Genomic DNA, 20,817 nt, shown 5'->3' on the forward strand with positions numbered 1-20,817 from the left:
CTTTATATAGAGATCTCTTAACCCTAATCCCTTAGGATATGTTTTGGGCTTACTGACTCTATCTATGATAGGGCCGGCCGGTCGCGAGACTCTTGGTCCACTAGTAAAGTCGGTTGTTAGACTTTTGGTCCATTGACAGATCCAATCTTATGACTTTCGGCCCATTGACGAAGTCAGTCGCGAGATTCTCGGCCTCGTGGCAGAGTCAGTCACGAGACTCCCAGTTTATTGAACCAATCAGGAAACTTTTCCTTTCACAAGATAAGATCATTGTTTGCGTTGACTAATTCCACAAGAATATGCGTTGACTAAATAAATTCGATTTATTTAATTATGATGATAAATTATGCCCAACAAGTAATGATAGTTCCTCCATCCAAAAACCAAACCATATATTTAGGGGGTGTTATTGAATTCTAATGTATAAAGAATTTTGAAGACTTCAACAAAATCATCAAAAGTGAATAAGTGAAAGATTTTTAATGGTTGTTAGAGTATTATGTAGTTTTGTTGATTACTTTTCTAAAATCTTGTAAAATAATACAAACAATCTCTGTATTTTTGTGATATTTTGCATGACTATATTTTGTAAAGAAAGTATGTAAAATTATGAACTAATAACACAATATTTGAATTCATTAATAATCGTAAATTTATTTGTTTTAATCGAATAACATAAAACTTTTATTGACTTTATAAAAGTCATAATCTAATAACCCAAATTTGTTAATATTTTAAATAAGTTTTTACAAATCACAAACTGATAACATTAAATTTTAACAGAGTTTAGCAAAATCATGATCAAACAACAACAGATTCTACATAACATTTAAAGTTTTTAACATTCTATTAAAATCTCAAACCAATAACCCCATTTAAATTTTTTATTTGTTGAATATATTCATCTATTCATTTTTTTTGTATTTTTGTAAACTTATTTTTAATAAAATTTATTACATTGTCACATAAATATATTCTTACCACAATTTATATTTTTGAAAAACATAAAATAAAAATAATTGTCAGAGTTACTATAGTTTTTGTTACCAGTCGTATTTTAAAAGTTAGTAATTTTACAGTTTAAGTTTTTACACCAAAAATCTTTACAAATAATATATTTACAGCCACAAGTAACAACGGTTATGAGTCTGACCATAATATATTATAAAGTACGTTCGAAAGAGGAAGAAAGTAACTAAATTTTTTTATTGTATCGTGGAGTTAAAAAAAAAAAAAAAAAAGAGTCTATGTTGATCCAACCTACGTTGTGTAATTATCAAGATATGGCAACTGATAAATTCAGAATCGAGAATTTGGAATCAAGGCTTCAATATTTAACAATTGAAGCTAGCCAAGATGCAGTTGGGCATTAATAATAAACTTAAGTAAACACTATGAGGCATTAATTAACAATTTGATAAAAATATGTAATTAATAGCTGTTAAGGAAGATCTAATGCATATGGAGAGAGACGACATATATCAACATCAACCACCCAAACGAACCAACTAATGTTTCAATCCAAGTTGGCTAAGTTGGAGTTTCGTCGGTTCTCCAGCGAAGATCCAGCGACGTATTATCGCTGTGTACAGTACGTCATACCTTGGAGGACGATGCTACTAATTGGTAGCAATCGATTTTGTAAAACGACGTATTTGATGTTGTTTCACGTAGGCCATGTTCGAGAAAGAAATGTGGGCTCATTTTAGCCCAACAGATAGTTAAGATTTTACTACGAAGCCGTTTCTTAGATTTAACATACAATAACTTGTACGTAAGAGTACTAAAGAGACTTGGAAACGTACATGTACACAAAGTCTCAGACGGAGTCTCTTTACAACATTACATACAAAATGAGTGGGTGGTCTCAAACAAAGTTGATTGGGACATACGTTGGACGGTCGGAGGGTTGCAACCCACGATCGTTGATGGTAATTGCATGCATAGACCAAAATCTTGTAAGGAAGTGATTGTTTTAGTGATTATATTGATGGTATTTGCATGCATATATCAAAATCTCTTGAGGATGTGATTAATTTTAGGGACGACCGTACGAGCAACTACAACAGCACTCTTAAAGTCCACAATACAGTTTTTGAGCATCACAAATTCCACCACAAAGCGATACTCCTATAGACACAAGCACCACTGGCCGGCTGAACTTAGAGAAATTCAAGACGAAATGTAGTCTATGATTCAGTTTTTGTTGTGTCCAGAAGTACGCACCAAGAAAAATGCAAAGTACCCCTAATTATGCATTTTCTAACGAGGGTCATTTTCTAACCAAATCGCCATGGTCCAGTAGTAAAGGGAGAAATGTCCCGTCACCTGGATTCGAATAGCATCGACCACGAGGGTTCAAAATTTAACATGGTTTCCTCGAGCTCGAGCTTTAGGAAATTAGTTTTTGGGCTTATGAAACCTTTATGATCACTTCTGAATTATCAAAAAAAAAAAATTTCATTGTTTTCTATGAATATACAACTGCATATATCATATATGATCTACTTACATCTGCCAGTAAAACAAAATGATCTTACTAATATGTAAACGTTTCTTTGTTAGAAAACGGTCCACCTATATGATCTGATTTGTTTTTTTTTTTTTTAAATCTCATTCTGTGTCTTGTAAAAAACACACCATGATGCCCATGCTAATAATATAATTTGAATTATCGCTTAAACGTACTAATTTAACATTTGCTTAGTTAGTTTAAATTCAGTGGGTACTCATTGAATTAGAGAGGAGATATTTTAATTGATTGATATATAGTGAATTTAATTGCGTTCATACATTTTGGTAGTCAACAAAATAATAGTATATGCATTCACCAACTCTTCAAAAGGGTTAAATTTACATCTTCTAATCTAACCATTTGTCAATGGATGATTAGTCATCATATCATGTCAAATGGAACATATATGTATATCGTATACAAAAACAGAGTAAGTAATAAAAAGATGAACAATATGTATCCACAAGTGCATTTATATAATATTTGTAGAAATTTCGGTTTTTATGGACGGTGATCCTCTCGACAAATCACGATGGTGCGAAAACGTGTCAGAAATGCCTTAATTAGTTATTTATACTTATGTGTGAAAGCGTACTGTTAATGAATCATGCATGTGTCCTTTATACAAAACAGCGAAAACACTGGAAAACGAAATAATAAAAATTCTAATTTTTTAAAAGTACTTAAGCTATAGTTAACTTAAGTTATACGAATTAACGGCTCTAAGCGATGTTATTGACGAGCTTTCATTGGATTTCACTATATACCTGGGAAGCGATGTTCGCTCACAGGACATGCGAATAAGACAGTGTATGACATATTGACATGCTATATATGCTTTTAAATATTATGTTAGTGTTTCACAGATTGTTGTGGGTGCATATGCTAAAGTAAAGAAAAAATAAATAATAAAAATATAATCACGATCACATGCAAAGTACACTTGAAACGTGTAATCTGAGGACAGTTAGATTGGAACCAGGGTTTCTATAAGAGGAAACTCAGATCTTGTTTTTCTACTTCATAGTTTTTTTTTATGGAAAAGGAAAGAAATTATATATAAAGAGGTGTGACAGAAGAAGTGAATCTTTTTTTTTCCAAGTTGAAGTGACCTTTCACAATTTGTCAGCCTTTGTATGCGTGGGAAAGGCATTGGGGGTTGTGGGTCGCCAACATTAAAATTTCCAAAAATGGTAAGTTTAAAGAATGACATTAGTTGTTTTGGGATATATTCTTTGCAATACATCCACACACCTAACAGAGAATATATTTCTTTTCCTCAAACTCCAATATCAATACTTTCTTAGAAACATATTACTCCTATTGAAAAAGCGACGTTGAGTTTTACAACCAGAATAATGACACTTGAAGTTTCTGTTTTTTTTTTCTTTATTCGTAAAAATATTTAAATTAAGGAGTAGACAAAAGTAGAAACACACTAAGCAGCCAAAGCTGTGATTCATGGTCGACACTGACACTTGGAATAAAAAAAAGGTTCTCATATTTTTGTTCTTTTGAACATTTCTTTGAAGACTAAGTTAATTGAATAAATTGCATGCATCTATATATACAGTCCAAAAAAGTATTAAGGAATTTTAAGGACCATATTGGTAAATCTGCCACTTCTCATCCACTCATAGGTTCGACTTTGTTTAAAAAAAGTAAAAACACTAAACGAACAAATTCGCTTAGTAGTGCTAAAGAAGGATACTTAAAAATTCATATCAAATTCCTTACGAAGAGACTTATGTAAAGCTGAATACTGATGTTTATTTTTTGTTAACTACATAGAATAGTTAAATAGCAAGGTAAAAATGTTAAGATAGGAAAAACATTTCGAGATATACCACAAAAAAATTTGACATTTCCCCAACTCAAGAAACCAATCAATCGACAGATAATGATTTCCTAATTTCCTTACACAAAAAGAAAGTTCCATTTCCATAGATAATTAAAGTATACAACACAATTACTTGTGTATCTCATTCAAAAAAAAAAAAAAAATCGGAATAGTATATAACAGAAGAATAATACTAATGAACTATGTTAAACCGGTCAAGTAAAAATACAACATATGTTTATATCATCTTTACCATTTTCATGCAATCAAGTACTCTTTGTCCTTTACCCAAAAAAATCAAGTACTCTTGGTCCATTTAAAGATATAATTATCATATACAGTATGCACAACAATTTAAAATGATGGAAATAGTTTTTAATTGGTTTTGTTAAAGAAATTATGAAAATGAGAAAATATCCTCGTTGATATATAAAAATATTATCATCAAGTTATAGTCATCGAAAAGAAATCGATGGATTGCTATATATACGTTGGTGATCCATTGTATTCATTTTTTTTTTGTTAAATATAATGTGATCCATAGTTACATGGGCATGTTTCATTATAGCAATGTATATATACATATATTTTTGTATACTGGTTTGGTTTTAACATGAAATATTTACGTTTTCATCATCCTTTGGCTTCTAGTAGAAATTCACTACAAAAAAACACAGTCGTTTCCAATGATATTTTCAACGGATCGAGAGTCCTCAATATTTCTCGATGAATAAGAGTATTGTAACCGTTATCGAAAATTTTAAACTATATAGGTTCGTCATTATATGATTTTAAAACTACTGATAAATTTCCGATGGATATAGCCTATTCATGGGGAATCCGTCGGTAAAATACAGATATCTTCCGGAAGGACACCTATTGAAATTAGAAAACACGAGACCAATCCTTTATTTTCCTCTAGAGAAATACTCCTAGTTCTACGACGTATGGCGATGCATTTAAATAATGTAAATGTATATTATAACGTAAGAAAGAAAAAAATATGGAACATATAAGTCTTAACGTACTAGAATTAAAAATTCAGATAAAAAAAAGGAAAAGCTAAATTCCCGATGCCACCAAGTTAATGCACTCGTTCTGTTTATATAATGGCTAGAGAAGAACATTGCCGTATCACATTTCTCTTCTTTTAATCTTCTCTCATTCTAACATTTATTTTATTATAATTATATTTCAACAAACATATTTAATCTATCCACTTGGTAGAAATATTTTATATTTCACTCAGAAAGAGTTTTCCTTGAACATAACAAATATAATGTAATATCAGATTTATAATGACGACTTCAGTGATGGTACTTTAACCGAGTTACTCCTTACCACCTAATAATACATACATAGTTCTTCTTTTTTGCTGAATTATTAGGTACGAAAAAAAGAAAATTTAACGTACCTTACATAAAAAACCTAGCTGGGCAAAAAATAATTTATTTTGGCCGATGAAAATATAGTTAAATGATCAGAAGTATCCAACTCTGGACGTTAGTTTTATTTTATTTTGGTGTATGATGATCTTATGTACGTAGAATAAAAAAATGTCTTCTTCTTTTCCTATTTTTTTTCTTTCTGTGTGAAGCATCTATATTCACAAAAAAAAAGAAATATATTCCTTGGATCTATACATCAAATCAAATGCATTACAGCCATTTAATTTCCTCTCTAAAATCCTATAAATACATGCTCATCTCACTTTATGCTTCATCAAATCAACACAAACATATCCCCCAAAGCAGAGCTAAAGCAAGCCCAAGCTTGTCTCTCCCCACACCAACACACAACAATTTGATCAAAGTCAAAACACTATCTCCTTTTTTTTCTCCATACTTTAATTATTTATTTCTTCTTCTAAACACTTAACCAAGCAATCGAGATGGCCAGGATTAGCTCAGACCCGCTTATGGTTGGGAGAGTGATCGGAGACGTTGTGGACAATTGTTTGCAGGCAGTGAAAATGACAGTGACCTATAACTCTGACAAGCAAGTCTACAATGGCCATGAACTTTTCCCTTCTGCTGTTACAAACAAACCTAAGGTTGAAGTTCATGGGGGTGACATGAGATCATTCTTCACTTTGGTACGCATTGCTTTCATTGTATATGGTTTATATCATATATATACCATATGCATAAATAACTAAAATTTAAAGTTATGTTAAGGTGAAAATAGCTTAGCTAGGCCATTTTTTAATTTTCGTTAAATAACATTTTCTTCGCTTGTCGCTCTTTATCTCATAAATATTTGAATCTTTCTGTACATACAAAAATGAGATTTTATTTATTTATATTATCTTCATATGCAGTTAATATCATATACAAAAAAGATTTGCAGAACGAACTAGTTTGTGTCAGATACATACGTGTTATACATGTTAATCTACGTATATCGGATGAGTCACGTGTATTCACATATATCGAATATTTCAAACAGGTCATGACTGATCCTGATGTTCCTGGACCTAGTGATCCTTATCTGAGAGAGCACTTGCACTGGTAAAATTGTTCTTTTCAATTTTTGATTAGAGAAAAATTTATAAAAGAAAGAAAATAATAATAATAATAATAATAATAGTAAGAGACATGATATTTTACACAGAAACATAACATTTTCTTGCAATGATCAATTTCAGGATTGTTACCGATATCCCTGGGACGACTGATGTGTCATTTGGTACGTCCTATACATATAAATAACACACTACAATAAGTTTCATATACGTATATTTTATATATGTTGCAAAGATTTATAAGGATACAAAACAGGAAAAGAGATGATCGGGTACGAGATGCCTAGGCCAAACATAGGGATCCACCGCTTTGTGTATTTGTTGTTCAAGCAGAACCGTAGAGGAAGTGTGGTGTCTGTGCCATCGTACAGAGACCAGTTCAACACTCGAGAGTTTGCACATGAGAACGATCTCGGCCTCCCCGTCGCGGCTGTTTTCTTCAACTGCCAGCGTGAGACCGCCGCTAGACGCCGTTAAATGACTTCCACCACTGCCGTAACTAATTCTGGCTGGACAATGTGTGTTGTTCCAGGCATTCTATATTTTAGTTACGGGAAACAGCTTTCTCTATCGTATTTATTATGAACTGTTTGTGATCCGAATAAACTTGGCTTATAATCTCATGATCTATGTATTTTCATATTGATGGATGTTTCTTACTATATATAGGTGTAATGGTAGATTTTCGAAAAATAATACAAAATTTCTTACCAGTTACGAGGCTTGTTGAAATGCATCTTTAGTTTAGCTATCTTTTGTGGTTTGTTGCAGTTGCACTAACATTCTTTTGTAAGTAATAGCAATCAGATTTAAAGAAACCTATTCTGCTATCATATGAGCAATATTATGAAATTATTGTTTAGAGATGAAGCAAAAAGTGATTTAGGTGACCGGTGGTTTTGTCTTTATGGGTAAACTACAACTACAATACCAAAGTGAGGAAATACAAATTCCTGGTGCAGTTTGCACCAATTGATGCATCTTGCACTGTATTCCGCCGTTCTACTATACAAAACCCGTACCTAAGCGATTTTCTCCTATTTCAATATACAAATATGTTCCAGTTTAATGTTTCTAGCATGTAAATTAATTGGAGATTCGAACGTTACACAATTTGTTTTTTTTTTTTTTTTTTTTTTGTGAACTCGATTCAAAATACCTTTCGATTTTCTTTGGATGTTATAGTCCTTTGGAGGTTAGATTTTTTTTAAAGGAATAGTACCCAAGAAAAGAATGCAAATTTGGCCCAACCTCTGTCACATTACGCTACATTACTTGATTATAGCTATCGATGATAAAGGCTCAAACTTGTATTTTAATCACATCATATATATCTAATTAAGTAGCATAAAAAAGGTTTTTGAGAATTCGATTTTATCTACATGACCGAGAGGTTTAACAAGCACTGAGAAAGATAATAGTTGTGATTCTCGACACCACCGAAGTTTGGAAAGAAGAAATCAGAAACCATGAAAACCCTATGCTATGGTGGTTCCGCCATAGATAACGTCTCGAACTTGCCGATGAAGAAATTGATGATTTGGACGATTTTAGGCTTACGACGGTTCGAGTTGCGTAATGAAGAAGACTTAGAAGAAGAACCACGTCAAACTTTGTGATTAATGCCCTAAAAACAATATGTTAATTTTTAGTATTTATTTATTTCCTATGGTTACAGTAGTATATGTTTTCTATTTTGAATAACTTTTCTATCTTAATTTCTTCGTTTCTATTTCAACAGTTTATGTGGTTTCTCTGTTTTTAAATCAAACGACTTAAAATCTTGGTTTGTAAAAGGATTCAAGAAAGACTCGATCTTTAAGCTCGTAACCTAACACAGTACAAGTATTTCATTATTATTTTGTAAGATCTCCTTAGTTATTTTCAGGATGCAATTTTACATTAAGAATAGGGCAGAGATGACTCGTTTAACAAGTAAAGTAACAAACAAGGTTGGACTGAATTGAAATATAAGACTAGCACATAATTTCATCAGGATCTGTATATTTTTTAACTGATCATTATTTAGTGAGATGCTATATCAATATAGTGCGTGAACGTTAGTTAGAAAGAACCCACATGTTCCATCATCTCATATCTCGATTTAGTTCCAAACCTCTCTCTCTGTGAGGGTTGGAAAAAAACAGAACACAAAGTCAGCCCGACCGTAAACTTGGCAAACAAGACAAGAGTGGTCAAACCTGTAACAAAAAACATGACAAACCAAAACCCAATTCTACAAATTTCACATTCTACTTTAAGCTTCTACATGAACATCAAACGAAACAATCAAAATCAATATTGATAACCAAAACACTTGGACTGGAACCAAACTAAAAGAAATCAAATAAGCTTAAAATGATAAAGATTAAAATTTACAATAGCATGTTTTTCTTGCTCTCTCTGGTTCATGTGTATGTGTTTTCATTCATCCCAAACTCACAAACCAAAGCAACAGAAACAACAACAACAACAAACATGTCAAATCTTCTCGAGCTTATCAGCTTTCACAATCGGATTCGCCTTAGCGATCTTATCTTTCCCCATCCGCTTGAAATCAAAGGAGCATTCATGCTGCTCCGCGTACCTATGCGTCCCGCAGAAAACAAAACCACACCTACAACGAAACCCCGTTATTCCAACTCGCCGCCTACAAGTCAAACACCGCTTCGGATCTTGCGGCGGTCCTTCCTCCTCCTCCACCGCATCAGCCGCCGCTCCTTTCCCCAAATTCGTTTTGACAACGGTATCAGCTGGAGGAGGAGGTAGAGGTGGCGATACAGAGGACGACGCAGCACCACCGTCGGGAGAAGAAACGGCGGAAGCGGCTGCGGCGGCTAGGGATTGATTAAGAGCGTGTTTAGCGGTGGAAGAGTTTTGTTGTTGATGCTGTAGATCTCGAAAACATTTGGAGCAAAGGTTTTGGGTAGCGGTGCTTCCGAAGAAACCACAATTGTTAGCGCATAGTTTTGGTTCTTGAAGTCTGTGTTCCTCCGCCATAACAACAACCTTCGGAAAAAAAAAAAACTCCGGCGAGATTTCTACACAACGGATCGATGATCAGAATTTGAATAGATCTGTTATGGTCTAATGAAAATCTCATCAAAATCATATAATTAAAAAAAAAAAAAAAAAAAAAAAAAACATGGATACCTGGAAGAAACAAGAAGATGATGATTAGATCGGTTTAGAGGAGAAGAAGACGGATCCGATGGAGACTCTCTCTCTCTCTCTTTGTGTAATGTATTTTTAAAAGCAGAAATGAATATAAACAAACAAAAAAGAGATGAAAATGAGGAGCGGAGTTGGGAAAAAACTAACGACGAAGCAATCGATTATTATTATTAATTTTTTTTTTTTTGTAAATGAAAAATAGGAAAAATTTGTGGAAAATCAAAATAGTGAAAATTGGCTTTTGGGGCTTCGTGGCGATGAAGATTCCAGAACCTCCTACAATATTCTTTGTACTGTATATAAATTTTATGTTACAACTTGCACGAAATTTAAAATGTCATTTTGGAATCTACACCAAGATAGTTCAGTTTGCTTGTTGTGAAGGACTGAGTCCCCCCGATCAAAGGGGTTTTCTTTTATAAGGGGATAATAAACCTAATAGAGATATGAATTGGATTCAATGCATTGTTAATGACGCCTTCTAATACGATGAATGTGATTAATTTTGGAATTTTAGGGAAAAAAATTGGACTTAATGCATTGTTCATTTGATCAATCAACCCAATCAAAATTCCAAATTTCTTTCCTTGGAAGCAATCTAAAAGTAATCTTTTGGTCATGTTTAGAGCATTTGGTTGATGTCACTTCGGTCCACAATCAAGCTAGACCAACCTACACAACACAATAGTCATGGGTTAGAGATAACCGGCTCTTAAATTTACATTATTTTGCTAACCGGTCCAACAGTCAAGATCAACCTGCTCATCGTATGATAACCATGAACCAATCAAGTCAACGATTAAGCCTCCTCTTTTCTCACACAGAGTTAAAGGTCAACGGCTCTTTTTTTTATTATAAATATCATAAATTAATCTCCAATGGCTTACCTTTCCGATTTGGTCACACCAGGATCACCTTAGGAGAATTGATTTAGTCTTGATCAAACTAGATTGCACAAATCATCAAATCCCAAGGTTATATGCCTTACCTATAGTCTCATTAATTGGTATGATCATTTTTCATTTTTCCTTGATCCTTTTTTTTGTTGTAAATAAGTTGTTTACCTTTGTTCAAAGCAACAGTTAACTATTCAAAGCCATATGATTTGTTCCAGACACCACCTTCGATTTTGAATAAAATTTCTTTTAAGACCTGCTTCTCTTTGACTCTTGTATTAGGGTTATTTTCACAATTTTGTATGTGAATGTCTTGCTGTTTATCCTCCACAAGTGTCGCGTGGTGTCTATCTGACCTTGACTCATCACTCATTCGGATTTCTGGCAAGTTAGCATATTTAATATGTATATCATTCTGGATTTCTGGCAAGTTAGCATATCATTCGGACTGTCTTGCTGTTTAACCTCGGATCTTCACCTTCAACGGCTATCTCAATCATAAACTAAGCCTTACCAGTCTTGAGGTTTGTATTAATATATGTATCTGTATATGATATGATACTTGAATGTCTTTGCTAGAGTGTTATCGAGAGCTCATGACTTATCCAATCGTGTTCGAGAACACTACCTAAAGATAATATAGAGAACACTAGGTAGTGAAGGTTTAAAATCATGGAATCAGGGGAACCGTAGAGCATTATTCTGACTGCTTCAACAACGATCACATGTAAAAAATCTAGGGATCGGAGATTTTTGTCTTAACTTCTCAATGTCAGAAATAAAGGCCAGATGTAAAATCGACAGAGGATCCTAAGGTTTTAATTATAGCTTAGATAAATAAATGACCCTTTAGGGCATGGTTCAAAACATTGAAAGACTCAACCATACCGGATTGGTATACAAAACTAGAGGTTGACAGCAACAATGTAAGCATTCCAAGCATCACACTGTTGAAAGTTCTTGACTTGCTCATACTTGATATCACGGCCTGCACCAAACCCATCTGTTCTACGCATTTCAGAAGCGTCTGGCATTTCTCTAAGCCAAAAATGGACTGCTCTAAACCCGGCTTCCTCCATACAGTCCTTTATCTCCGGCAATGACCACCTACACACACATGAACAGAAGACCCAGGAACTTGATGTCAATCATGCATCCAAAAGTTCAGTAATACAAGTACAACTAATTTCATGGACGATAAGAAAGTCTTGCCATGAATATAACATTAGATATCGCTGCTACTTAATCCACCAACGCAATAATAAACTCACTAACATGAGAATTTAGATATCAGCTACATTGGAGCACATGCTTGTGTGAGTTCTGATCCATAGTGACTGCACTACAGAACATCTACCTCACCCAACCGACAAAAACCAGGGGATGCAGGAACATCTATTGACAGATGAAACATCATCCTACGCTTATCAAGTTATCTAAAATGCTAGGCAATACCCCTAAGTATAGAAATAGGCCTCTTTTTTTGTTACAGTGAGATTTTCGTAAGGCTAGTGAGAAATTGTTGGTAATGATTGTCCCACTTTTGGGAAAAGAATGGATACAGAAGCAGATTACAAGCCACTTACAGTCTCCAGCTATATGAAAAAGCATGGCGAATCTTCCTGTTCTGCTTTTGAAGGTGATAGTGCAGACTGATCCTTGTCTTGCGACTTAAAATGTCAAACTCAGCTTGCTCCCATGTGTACTGCCAAATCATATTGATAAATCGTTAGTACAATCATATGGCTCTGACACTCTTTTGCACAAAATGAAGTATAAGAATGAAAAATTACCGTGAAATTTGGGAACTTCCGTTGAAGTTTCAACTGTCCCTCAGCAGAAGCACCTCCATACAAATCCATCACGAAAATACCACCTTTCTTAGACAAAGCTTCACGTGCATTCTTGAAGTAAGTAACCAACTCCGAGCGTTTGTGGAGACAACAGCAACTGAAGTTGAAAGCACACACGATATCCCTCTTCGGCAACGAATCAGGTTCATCTTTCTCTAAGGAATCAACAACACTAGGATCAACCAAATCTTCATTATCACCATCATCCAAACTAATATTTTGTATCAGCTCATGAGATTTAGATTTCACTTGCTTAGCCTCAAGAGGGCTCAAAACATTCCCATGTAAAAGCGACATCCTTGAATACACATCAGCACCAAGTTTACTAATGTTGTTATCCATGCACCATTCTAACGCCTCAAGGTCAAAATCTAGCCCTATAGCAGTCCGTCTTGTGTCAGTCTTCAGCCACTCCGCACTAAATCAAGCAATCAAATCATTAAGCAACTAAACATTTCTTTTTTGCCAAGTATAGGATTCAAAGATAGATACTTTAAAACTCAGTGACACAATTGGATTTACCTTAAAAGAGCAGTGCCACAGAAATCTTCTTGGAAATGGAGTGGCTGCCTTCCACCAATATACATTAGAAAGAACTTCTGCAAGTAGCTTACGTCTCCTTTTGGTGACTGCACCAAAACACACAGAACACAATGTCTTAAAAAGCTTAGTACTTCTTTTTCTCTGTAAGAACGAACCACTCAATGGAACCTAAAAGGGCAAAGTACAGAGTGTTGCAAAATTTACCTGTACGGATTGTTGGTAAAGAAGAAACTTTGAAGGCAAATCAGATGATTCATTTCCTTCTTCCTTATCTTCTTCCTCAGAGTTTTCCTCTTCTTCATCTTCTTCGTCGTCGACGGAGGCAGCAACCGGCGGGTGTTGATCGTAGAAATCTTCTTCCGAATTGGTATTAGAAAATTCACCTTTGTGGCGACGTCGATTGGGTTTTTTCTCTCGTTTCCCCATTTTCTTGTTCGTTCTCAGGTCCAGCTCAAAACTACACACTATCGATAGAGAGAGGAGTCGAGGCGGAAGAGAGAGTTGACCCAAGTCCCCTAAATGCTGCCACGTAGGCCCTATGCTCGTGCGTTGCGTCTACCGATTTGGCAGTTGAGGCGTTTGGTTTAGTTTGGTTTAGGCGCAGAACCGCATGTACTACAAATCAAAGATAAGCCATTGACTTGACGCAGATTATCAAAAAAATCATATTTTTTTTTTGTCGACAGTTCTCAAAAATCAATTTATCAGCCATTTTAGTTAATGATTTAAAAAAAGAAATTATGATAAATGAAGCTTCCCTAGAAAATAGGAAATTTAAGATTGTAATAGATTTTGTTATTTTTTTCGCAAGATTATTTTTCTCAAGATACCAACTCAATACATTTTATTTAATGTTAAAAATTGATTTCTCTTCAAAAAAATAAAATTAATCACACTCGAATGACAATAAATATGTAAATGCATATATTTAATTGACTAAAAACTAAAAATAGAACCAATAATGTATTTGCAAACAAACTGACTTCCAAAGAAGAGATGGTGTTTATTTTTCAATTGGAAATTTAGCTATATATTGTAGCAAATAATTTATAACTAAGCTTTAAATATTGTGCATCTCATTATCCATTTCGTATAAACTCTACAATAAAGTCATTAATCCTTTTGCTTATCTTAAAGAAATAATATGTAATTGACCATGAATCTATAACTTTTTAAATGTTAGAAATTAAAACACCAAAAACTGCCGAGATTCTAACCTAATTTGATTAATTTTATTTGTGAGTTCTGATAAATTAAATAATCAGACTTTTGGGACAATTAAAGAGAATAAATTAGTTTAAAAAAAATTGCCTTTTGTTCTTACTGTTGATAGAAACAAGTCAATAACAAATGTACACATATGATAGTATAATTTGTTTATGTATGCGTTCAGTCGTTCATGACAAGATTATTTTTACTTTTTTCGCTTTTTAATACAAATCATGTTGGACAAAAATAATAAGCATATAATAAAAAACGGCAAGCGTTTTCCTTATGGTTCATCAAAACGCTGAGCCAAATCTTCACAACTTCCAAAAACGCTTCAACGTTTCATTCTTCTACAAACCTACGCTCCGCTGTTTTCAAGACCTTTTCGTCTTCGTCGTCAACAAATCTGGCTTTTCTTCATCGATTTGCATAATCCATTCCTTCTTCTTCTCTCATTCTCCAAATTCGGAATCTTCTAATTACGATTTCAAGGCTCCTTCTCTATCCTTGATCATCATCACCGATTCAATTAATCAGGAGGTACACAATTTTCGAAATCGAGTTTCCTGGTAAAACCCTAAGTTATGTACAGCAATTTCAAGGAACAAGCGATCGAGTACGTGAAGCAAGCGGTTCACGAAGACAATGCCGGGAATTACAACAAGGCGTTCCCTTTATACATGAACGCGCTTGAGTACTTCAAAACTCATCTCAAGTATGAGAAGAACCCTAAGATCAGAGAAGCTATTACCCAGAAATTCACCGAGTATCTCCGCCGTGCAGAGGAGATCCGTGCTGTTCTCGATGAAGGTGGATCGGGTCCGGGATCTAACGGCGACGCGGCGGTTGCGACGAGGCCGAAGACTAAGCCGAAGGATGGAGAAGGCGGTGGTAAAGATGGTGAAGATCCTGAGCAATCGAAGCTTCGAGCTGGGTTGAACTCTGCGATTGTTAGGGAGAAGCCTAACATCAAGTGGTCAGATGTTGCTGGGCTTGAAAGTGCTAAACAAGCTTTGCAGGAAGCTGTGATTTTGCCAGTTAAGTTCCCACAGTTCTTCACAGGTAATTTGAGCGAGCGATTCATTGAAGATTGAAACCATTCTCTTTATAAATTTGTGACCTTTATCTGTGTATTATTGATTAAACTTGGTTTGTGTCCTTATTTAGGAAAGAGGCGGCCATGGAGAGCTTTCTTGTTGTATGGGCCACCAGGAACAGGAAAATCGTATTTGGCTAAGGCTGTTGCTACTGAAGCAGACTCTACCTTTTTCAGGTAACATATATGTCCAAAAGTGTTTCAAGCTACATGAGTATATTAGTGCAGTGTCTTAGCTCTTTGGTTATAGCTCCTGGATTTGATTATTTGGTTAGGGATGTAGGCGTATTGGAGTATTTTAGGATTAGTTGGAGGAGGGGGTGGTCTTGAATTAATCCTTAAGGTTATTTCTAGGTTCTTTGATTTTGTTTGCGTTTAATAACTAAGTGTTTTCTTCAAATTCAGATAGTAGTGTTAAGGAAATCAGTTTAGAAAATTGTTAGAAAGGGTTGATTTTTCTCTGTAACTTATGTGCAGAGTCTACTATATGTTGCAACTTGCAATCGATTTACAACATTCTGCTATCTGTGCATGTTATAAACAAGCATTAAAGCGAGATTTTAAAGGCTAGTGTATAGTCTCTGGTTGAATCTATATGGCATATTAGAGAATCGACGATTGTGGTATTAATTAGGAAAACATGCAAATCCGTTGGTTTAAGGTTGCCACAAATTCTTATTTTAACGGTGGTTGCACGAGATACTCGATCATAAAGATGAAAACTTCCTTGGCTAGCATCATCATGTGCTAGGGCCTTGGGTTTTGGATTATGTCTAGCTAGGTACTTCATGTTGGTTGTTTTTCTATCTTATCTTGTGTTCACAGTGTTTATACTTGGAAACACGTTATAGCTTAAGAATAGTTGTTTCCTTTTTACTTCCCAACCATCAGCGTGTCTTCATCAGACCTGGTCTCAAAGTGGATGGGTGAAAGTGAGAAGCTGGTATCAAACCTTTTCGAGATGGCCCGCGAAAGTGCCCCATCGATTATATTTGTTGATGAGATAGATTCTTTGTGTGGTACACGTGGAGAAGGAAATGAGAGTGAAGCTTCAAGACGTATAAAAACGGAGCTTCTAGTGCAGATGCAGGTGCAAAGCTTATCTGAACTGAACTTTCTGTCATTCAGTCTTAGCAGAAACATTTCTTTTCATTATTCATCTCTTTTCATTTTAGGGTGTTGGACACAATGATGAGAAAGTACTTGTGCTTGCAGCAACCAATACACCATATGCTCTTGATCAGGTAAAAAAAGTCAGAAGAGGATATTGGTTCTATATTTTCGTTGCCAGTTAAATGCTATCTTGGTAATACCATGTTGATTTCAGGCTATCCGAAGACGTTTTGACAAGCGTATTTATATTCCTCTTCCAGAGGCCAAGGCTCGGCAGCACATGTTCAAAGTATATTCATTTGCTTCGAGTTCCTTAAGTAAAAACCATTCAAGGGAGACCCAAACAGTTTACTAATGAGATATGTTTTGTAAATGCAGGTCCATTTGGGAGACACTCCTCATAATTTAACTGAACCTGATTTTGAATATTTAGGCCAAAAGACAGAAGGGTTTTCTGGTTCAGATGTGGCTGTTTGTGTACGTGACTTGTCCTTGAGTTATTTCTTATTGTCCTCAATGTTGCTATAGATAGAGAAGCCTTTGTATTGAGAATCTTTTTGATTCTTGCAGGTAAAAGATGTTCTGTTTGAACCTGTTCGTAAAACGCAAGATGCAATGTTCTTTTTCAAGTCTCCTGATGGTACATGGATGCCATGTGGGCCTAGACACCCTGATGCCATCCAGACTACAATGCAAGATCTAGCAGCAAAAGGACTTGCAGAGAAGGTACGCATCAAAAACTTAAAATATATCATTGAGGTCTTGTGTTTCACTCTGATTTTTAAATCCTTTGAATCTCTACATGTATCTGCTGGAAGCCACATAAAATCTGAAGCATAAATAATGCAATGCTATGCTATTGGTCTTAAAAAATATATTTTCGAAAAGTTCTTTCGGTCGTATGATACTGAGATTTTTGTAGTCGTTAAGTCTTTGATGCTGTAAACTAAAGACCGATTTGTGTATTTATGTGACAGATTATTCCACCACCTATCACCCGAACAGATTTCGAGAAGGTACTTGCAAGACAAAGGCCAACAGTGAGCAAGTCTGACCTTGATGTCCATGAGAGATTCACACAGGAGTTTGGAGAAGAGGGTTAATAGATTTGACATTCCATCAAATACCTCTCATATTCATATTAGTCTCTTTGACTTTCTGCTTATGTATGTACTGAGAAGCAAAACAAATCTCAAACCCATGTTTGATTTCATCCCAAAAACATTGAATTTGCTTTATTTCTCGAAACGTGTAAAAAATGTTATGAATGTTTTCTTTTTATTATTTCACCAAAACTCCCCACATGAGCAAACTCCATCACTGCCAAAGTGATGAAACCGGTTTGAATCTCTAACTACAATCTCTCTTTTTTCAATCTTTGCAATCAATTTGATGACTGCATGACAATCTCCACAAACCCTAAGGTTCTTAATGATCAAAAGAGGGGATCCCTTTGGTGTAGCAAGCAACCCAAAAGCAATAGCTAATCTCTCACTATGCTGAGCAAGAACAGCTTCTTTATGCTCATCATCAATGTCTTGAAGCACATAACTTGTATCCGGCTCATACCCTAAATCTTTCAGCCGTGTACTTAAATTTTCTAGCTTCATATAGATCTGATCTTTACGAGGATGAGACCGATCACCTGCCAAGAATGCGTGAGTCTTGTTCTTGACCTCAATCCAACTGTAACCAGGTTCTTTCTTCACGTTTCTCTCGTTCATCAGCTTCCTTACTTTGGCTCTCTCTTGCCAGTCTCCTGCCTCTGCATACATATTAGACAACAGCACATATGCAGCTGAATCCTCTGGTTTCATTGCAATGATCTTCTCTGCAGCTAATCTCCCAAGCTCTGTTTTCTTGTGCACACGACATGCAGCTAGGATTGTTCTCCAAATGGTGGAACTAGCCGGGTTTGGCATGTTGTCTATGACCTTCATAGCCTTTTCAAGTTGCCCGGCTCGGCTGTATAAATCCACCATACAACTATTATGCTCCTTTGTAGGTGCAATCTTGCATTCTCTCACCATTATATCGTAATACTTTTCGCCTTCTTCTACTAACCCAGCATGTGTACAAGCAGTAAATACTCCGACGAATGTCACGCTATCCATTTTCACCTTTCTCTTCTTCATTTCCTTGAAAACTTCTAGAGCCTTCATAGCTTGCCCGTGTTGTGCATACCCAGAGATCATCGAATTCCATGATACTAGATCTCTCTCTCTCTGCCTCTTAAAGACTTCTTCCGCACTCTCGATGTTTCCTTTCTTTGCATACATGGTTAGAAGAGCACTACTAACACACAAAGAGCTATCTAGTCTTGATTTTATAGCAAACCCGTGGAACTGCTTTCCCTGTCCCATAGATGCAGTAGTAGCCGCACACACGTTAAGGATGCTAGAGAATGTAAACTCATTCGGTTTCACCCCGCCCTTTGTGAGCTTGCTGAACATCTTAATAGCTGCCTCCGTCTCTCCGGTCTGAGCATATCCTGCAAGCATCGCTGACCAAGCCACAATATCTTTATCATCAATACCACTAAAAACTTTTGCAGCCTCATCTACTTTACCTAACTTCACATAAGCATCTAGAAGAGCAATTCCAACGGTTGAAGACCTCTCGTAGTTACTCTTTACAACCTGTGCGTGGACCTCTGATGGAGAAATCACAGGAAGAGCTGTGAGAATGACAGAATAAGTGAATTCGTTCGGCCTAACACCTTTCCTCTTCATTTCCGAAAACAAATCCACTGCTTCCTCTTTCCCATCATTCTGCAAAAAACCACTAATCATCGCTGTCCATGACACAACATTCCCAAGGGATCCTGTCTCTTTGAACAACCTAAGAGCATCAACCATCGCCATACATTTACTATAAGCCACCATTAGAGCCGTCCTTATATTTTGATCAAACACAAACCCGTATTTCACAACACTGCAATGGAGCTGCTCTGTGAACCTCAGTTCTTTGAGGTTAGCGCACAGCTTAATAATGGAAGCAAAGCTCGATTCAGATAACCGCACATGATTAAGCCTCATAGAGTGAAACATTCCCAACGCTTCTAAATCAAGCCCGTTTCCTGCATATCCTGAAATCATACTATTCCAAGTCACCACACTCTTTACTTCTGTTTTATCAAACAAAACTCTAGCTTTTCTAACACTCCCACACTTGAGATACAAATTAATCAGAGAATTAGACACCGGAATCGTTTTATCTAAACCGTTCTTTACAACAACCGTGTGTACCTGAGTTCCCCTCCCGCCCACTCCTTCTTCAGCCAAAACTCCAAGAGCAGCTGCGTAAGTAAACGAGTTCGGCTGAGTCCCTTCACCTTGCATTCTCATAAACAATGTCAAAACTTCCTCATTCATCGAATTCCGAGCATACCCGCTTATCAATGTAGTCCAAGTAACAACATTTTTCTCCTTCATTTCATCAAAAACATTCCTTCCATCTTTAAAGTTACTTCCTTTCATATATGTATCAACCAGCGATGTTCCCACACTCACATCATCTAAAAACCCAAACTTTATACACTGACAATGCAACTGTCTACCAAAAAGCTCATCACACAAAGTAGCAGAAACTTTTATAACAGAGGAGAATATTGAGCAGTCCATCTCCATTCCCAAACGATGAATATTCAAAAAGAGTCTTGTTGCTTCCTGAGTTCGCCCGTCGCGAGAAAACCCAAAAAGCAAACTCGTATAACTCTCCCCATCTCGGTCAGGACTTTTGTCGAACACATTGTACGCACTATGTAAACGAGAGGAAGAAGAAGAAGCTCCAAAGCAATAAATTCGATGATTGGGTTTGAACTTTTCCAGAGATTTAGGTCTCCGTATTGTCGTTGCGAATTGCATTTGCTTTTCAAGACAACGAACAAATTGTTTTGTGTTTTCGAATTATTCATTTGCGGTTCAAAAAACAACTCTTTGTTGAGTCTATCAAAAAAATTATAAAAATGATATTTTGTTGGTTAGACACTGTTCATAGTGTTTCAACCGTATTTTGGTCTGTTTCGGTTTGGTTTTCAGGATTTTGGTTTTGT

The 20,817-nt window shown here is 35.6% G+C and overlaps 5 protein-coding genes and 1 long non-coding RNA gene across 6 annotated transcripts; 3 read left to right on the forward strand and 3 right to left on the reverse strand.

Annotated features, from left to right (window-relative positions):
* Nucleotides 1-6,072: 6,072 nt before the first annotated feature.
* Nucleotides 6,073-7,596, forward strand: LOC104752650 (protein CENTRORADIALIS-like). Its single transcript, XM_010474844.3, has 4 exons — nucleotides 6,073-6,450; nucleotides 6,804-6,865; nucleotides 7,003-7,043; nucleotides 7,136-7,596. The coding sequence occupies exons 1-4, from the start codon at nucleotides 6,247-6,249 to the stop codon at nucleotides 7,354-7,356; spliced, it is 528 nt and encodes a 175-aa protein (XP_010473146.1). The 5' UTR covers nucleotides 6,073-6,246; the 3' UTR covers nucleotides 7,357-7,596.
* A 1,617-nt stretch (nucleotides 7,597-9,213) lies between these two features.
* Nucleotides 9,214-10,441, reverse strand: LOC104752659 (zinc finger A20 and AN1 domain-containing stress-associated protein 3). Its single transcript, XM_087491330.1, has 2 exons — nucleotides 10,033-10,441; nucleotides 9,214-9,920 (listed from the first exon to the last, which is right to left on the reverse strand). The coding sequence occupies exon 2, from the start codon at nucleotides 9,877-9,879 to the stop codon at nucleotides 9,361-9,363; it is 519 nt and encodes a 172-aa protein (XP_087347456.1). The 5' UTR covers nucleotides 9,880-9,920; nucleotides 10,033-10,441; the 3' UTR covers nucleotides 9,214-9,360.
* A 497-nt stretch (nucleotides 10,442-10,938) lies between these two features.
* Nucleotides 10,939-11,527, forward strand: LOC147926065 (uncharacterized). The gene is made up of 2 exons (XR_015584400.1): nucleotides 10,939-11,059; nucleotides 11,232-11,527. It is a non-coding gene; the product is annotated as an uncharacterized LOC147926065 (long non-coding RNA).
* Nucleotides 11,528-11,675: 148 nt separating this feature from the next.
* On the reverse strand, nucleotides 11,676-14,012 carry LOC104752656 (uncharacterized). Its single transcript, XM_010474849.3, has 5 exons — nucleotides 13,550-14,012; nucleotides 13,325-13,431; nucleotides 12,743-13,220; nucleotides 12,536-12,654; nucleotides 11,676-12,056 (listed from the first exon to the last, which is right to left on the reverse strand). The coding sequence occupies exons 1-5, from the start codon at nucleotides 13,769-13,771 to the stop codon at nucleotides 11,855-11,857; spliced, it is 1,128 nt and encodes a 375-aa protein (XP_010473151.1). The 5' UTR covers nucleotides 13,772-14,012; the 3' UTR covers nucleotides 11,676-11,854.
* Nucleotides 14,013-14,846: 834 nt separating this feature from the next.
* LOC104752655 (protein SUPPRESSOR OF K(+) TRANSPORT GROWTH DEFECT 1) lies at nucleotides 14,847-18,058 on the forward strand. Its single transcript, XM_010474848.3, has 8 exons — nucleotides 14,847-15,616; nucleotides 15,722-15,827; nucleotides 16,542-16,740; nucleotides 16,826-16,894; nucleotides 16,978-17,052; nucleotides 17,142-17,240; nucleotides 17,334-17,489; nucleotides 17,741-18,058. Exons 1-8 carry the CDS (start codon nucleotides 15,139-15,141, stop codon nucleotides 17,864-17,866), a joined length of 1,308 nt encoding a protein of 435 aa, XP_010473150.1. The 5' UTR covers nucleotides 14,847-15,138; the 3' UTR covers nucleotides 17,867-18,058.
* Nucleotides 18,023-20,745, reverse strand: LOC104752654 (pentatricopeptide repeat-containing protein At2g27610). Its single transcript, XM_010474847.3, has one exon. It carries the CDS (start codon nucleotides 20,627-20,629, stop codon nucleotides 18,050-18,052), a length of 2,580 nt encoding a protein of 859 aa, XP_010473149.2. The 5' UTR covers nucleotides 20,630-20,745; the 3' UTR covers nucleotides 18,023-18,049.
* Between the last annotated feature and the right edge of the window lie 72 nt (nucleotides 20,746-20,817).

This window comes from Camelina sativa, chromosome 16 (genome assembly GCF_030686135.1).
Source record: "Camelina sativa cultivar CO46 ecotype springtype chromosome 16, ASM3068613v1".
NCBI lineage: Eukaryota > Viridiplantae > Streptophyta > Magnoliopsida > Brassicales > Brassicaceae > Camelina > Camelina sativa.